At 56.4% G+C, this 2,942-nt stretch overlaps 1 protein-coding gene across 1 annotated transcript; it reads left to right on the forward strand.

The window, feature by feature from the left end:
• Nucleotides 1-1,398: 1,398 nt before the first annotated feature.
• Nucleotides 1,399-2,544, forward strand: PPTG_03292 (hypothetical protein; the record flags this gene model as incomplete). Its single annotated transcript, XM_008895968.1, has 3 exons — nucleotides 1,399-1,480; nucleotides 1,550-1,665; nucleotides 2,197-2,544. The coding sequence occupies 3 exons, from the start codon at nucleotides 1,399-1,401 to the stop codon at nucleotides 2,542-2,544; spliced, it is 546 nt and encodes a 181-aa protein (XP_008894216.1).
• Nucleotides 2,545-2,942: the final 398 nt, after the last annotated feature.

Consider the following 2,942-nt stretch of genomic DNA (forward strand, 5'->3'; position numbering starts at 1 on the left):
TGATAAGGCAAATTCCACTCTGTTATTCCTTTAAGTCCTAGCGGTCCAATACCTTTTGCCCATCCCATAATTGTTCATACTACCCCCTCTGTAGCCTGATCGTGTGGTACTTACCATGGGTACAAATCAGTTGATGCGTCGACAGTAGATCGACTCCTTAAGGTAGATCGCGTATCGGAATCCTTGGGGGTAGATCGCGTATCAAAATGATTGCACCATGACGATCGACTCAGACGATTGTGCAATCTTCGCAGCTGATGGCGTAATCACTTGATGCACCGTCGTCAACGACGAGGCCCGAGACTGGATCGAGTCAAATCCCATCAATCAGTCCCTTGCGCCCAGACGTCAACTGTCGCGTCACCACAATTGCCCCCTGAGTTAGAGTCCACAAGTCAAACTGTCGCGCTTGACTCACCGGTCCTCGCTTTTCATTACAGCTTCTCTACTTGCGCCGATGTCCACTCCTGTGGTGCGCCCTCGCCGTCATGTTTTCTCGTACGTTTGCTTCCAGAGGCGGTTAATCATACGCTCCTCACCGCTAACTCACGTTTGCCGTAGGCTGCAGCTCTTTCGTCGATCTCACATCTTCTCCTCGCTCCTCTACCCAGTCTACCGCGCACGGCGGCTAAGCCACAGCGTCGACTGTCGACCTGGCTGATCCCTCACAAAATTTCGCCGACGTGCGCGCTTCGCTGATGGTTTGCAACGGGCCATCGATCAGACCGAGGCATTATGTGAGCTACGCCAAGATCACGAGGTTCTGCGCCGCGAATTTCTGTCCACACGACGTCGCGTGGAAGACTTGGATCGGCAGCTCGCTGACGCGGCCGATGCGGCTTCGCCGTGTTGCTCTTCTGTAAGCACAAAAAACGACGTGGTCCATCACAAGCTGGAATCTACTCGGACGGAGCTCGCCGAGTGCATGACTGCGTTGTAGGAGCGTCTCGACAACTCCTGCGAGCTCGAGGCTTGCCGCCTTCGGTATCGTGATTTGAAGCTTCGCTAGGACGAAACGGTTTCTGAGTTCCAAGGCCGGGTCTCCACTGTGGAGGCGCAATTGGCCGCTGCCTCTTCCTTTGGGGTGATCGTTCCACCCGATATAGCCCGCCATATAGCCGATCTGGAGTCCCCCACTCGCGCGGTCCCATTCCGACTTGCAAGTTGCACGTGATCGCCAGGCCTCGCTAGCCCTGGAACTCCGTGAATTGGCCACTTCTCACAACTCTGCGCAGGCGGAGGTAGCTCGCCTCGAGGCTGTGGTAGAGCGCAAGACCCGTCGCTTCCGTGCTTTGCGCGAAGGCTACGAGCGTCTTTTGAACGTGGCCTACAACACAATCGCTGCGCACTCTGCCGAGCTTATTCGCTTACAGGGCCGGTTCTCGACTTTGGATCAAGATGTTCGGCAAGCTTCACAGCGCGTTCGCGCGGCGATCACTCAGCGTGACCAAGCCAGAGCAGAGCGCAGCGCAACCCGTAGGTACCGCCCAAATGCCCCTGTCGGAGCCATACTAAGTCGTTTCTTGGCCCACAGAGGATCGTGTTTCAGCGGCTCGGGACACCATTGCCCGGCTGGAGAAACGGATTAACCAAGTCGAGAAATCCCAGAAGTCGCGTCAACTTGAGACCACGCTCGCGATCCTTCGACAAGAGAGGGACAGCATGGTAGTTTAAAACGATGAATTGCTCGGCCAGCTTGGCGAGCGTCTCGGGGAGATTACTGATCTTCGGGCCGAATGGGATCAAGCGCAAGAGGGGCTGTCGACCATCGCGTCTCTACTCCATTCGGCTCCGAGTCACAAGCGTGCCCGTTTCCGAGTTCAATACCCCGGTCCGGTCTACGCGCTCCTCCAAGACCGCCCGATCGATCTCAGGTTCTTTTCCCGCCAGTGCTTCGACTCAGAGTCCGGCACCTAGATCCTCGATCGAGGTACTGTCTGCCGTAGCTGCTGGCCAGAGTGCTGGGGAACCGGCGGTATCTCTTTCGCCGGCTGCCCCTGGTGTTACATCTGAAGTGACGCCTCCTCGATTCACTCGTCGCCAATCCAGCGTCACTTCTGATCCCTCCGCTGGCCTCCCCGATCGGCCTGCTTGATCTACCCGATCGTCCGGGCCGCCCGCCAGAGGTAGCAACAGAGTCGCGCGATCATCTCCTGCGGCGTCTGAGTTGGGTGCGCCTTCTGACGACGACGATAGTTCGTCCAACAATCCATCTCTACCTGCGTTCTCGATTTGGGTACCGCAGAGGGCGGCAACGACTCTCCGAGGTCGTCGAGTCGCAATCGGGAGCGGTTTGGACAGCCATCCGGTCCTCTTTCGAACGCTGAGCTAGCTGACCTGCCGCATACCCGGGTTTCCCGAGCGGAGTGGATCCCCGGTTATCGTGATCGCCGCGTCTTCCAAGGCCACGATGTCGTCCCCTGGTCTGCACAGGACATTCGCCAAACGAGTATCGTGGAGATGGATGTGGATCTACTATTCCACCGTTTCGCCAAATTCTCCGCGAACCCACGCCTCCGTTTGGAGAGTGGCGAGATGATCTAGTGGACAAGAGCAACGTACGCGAGTTGATCGAGTCTGCTCCTTGGAAAGTCCTCGCTGCTAGGGTTGATACTCTCACGTTTCGGGGTCGGGGTTGGCACGGACACATGATGCAAATCTACGCAACTTATGAAGATGAGCACCTTCGGGCTTATTGGGCCTCCACTCACGCCTTCCCGGTGAGCATCGCCATGCGTCGTGCCTTTCGATACTTGGAGGCATTCTACACCGAACGCAAGCAGTGTCGATCCAAAGCCGGCGCCCGGTGGAAGTTGTAATGGGCCCGCTGTGTGCTCACTACTTCGGCTTACACGTTAGCGCACGTGTATGAGGAAGCGTAATTTGCTTAAACTTAGATTAACTAAACTTACGTCTCGTAAGGATAGATTTACTTAAATAAG

The sequence above is a fragment of the Phytophthora parasitica genome (assembly GCF_000247585.1).
Source record: "Phytophthora parasitica INRA-310 unplaced genomic scaffold supercont2.4, whole genome shotgun sequence".
NCBI lineage: Eukaryota > Oomycota > Peronosporomycetes > Peronosporales > Peronosporaceae > Phytophthora > Phytophthora nicotianae.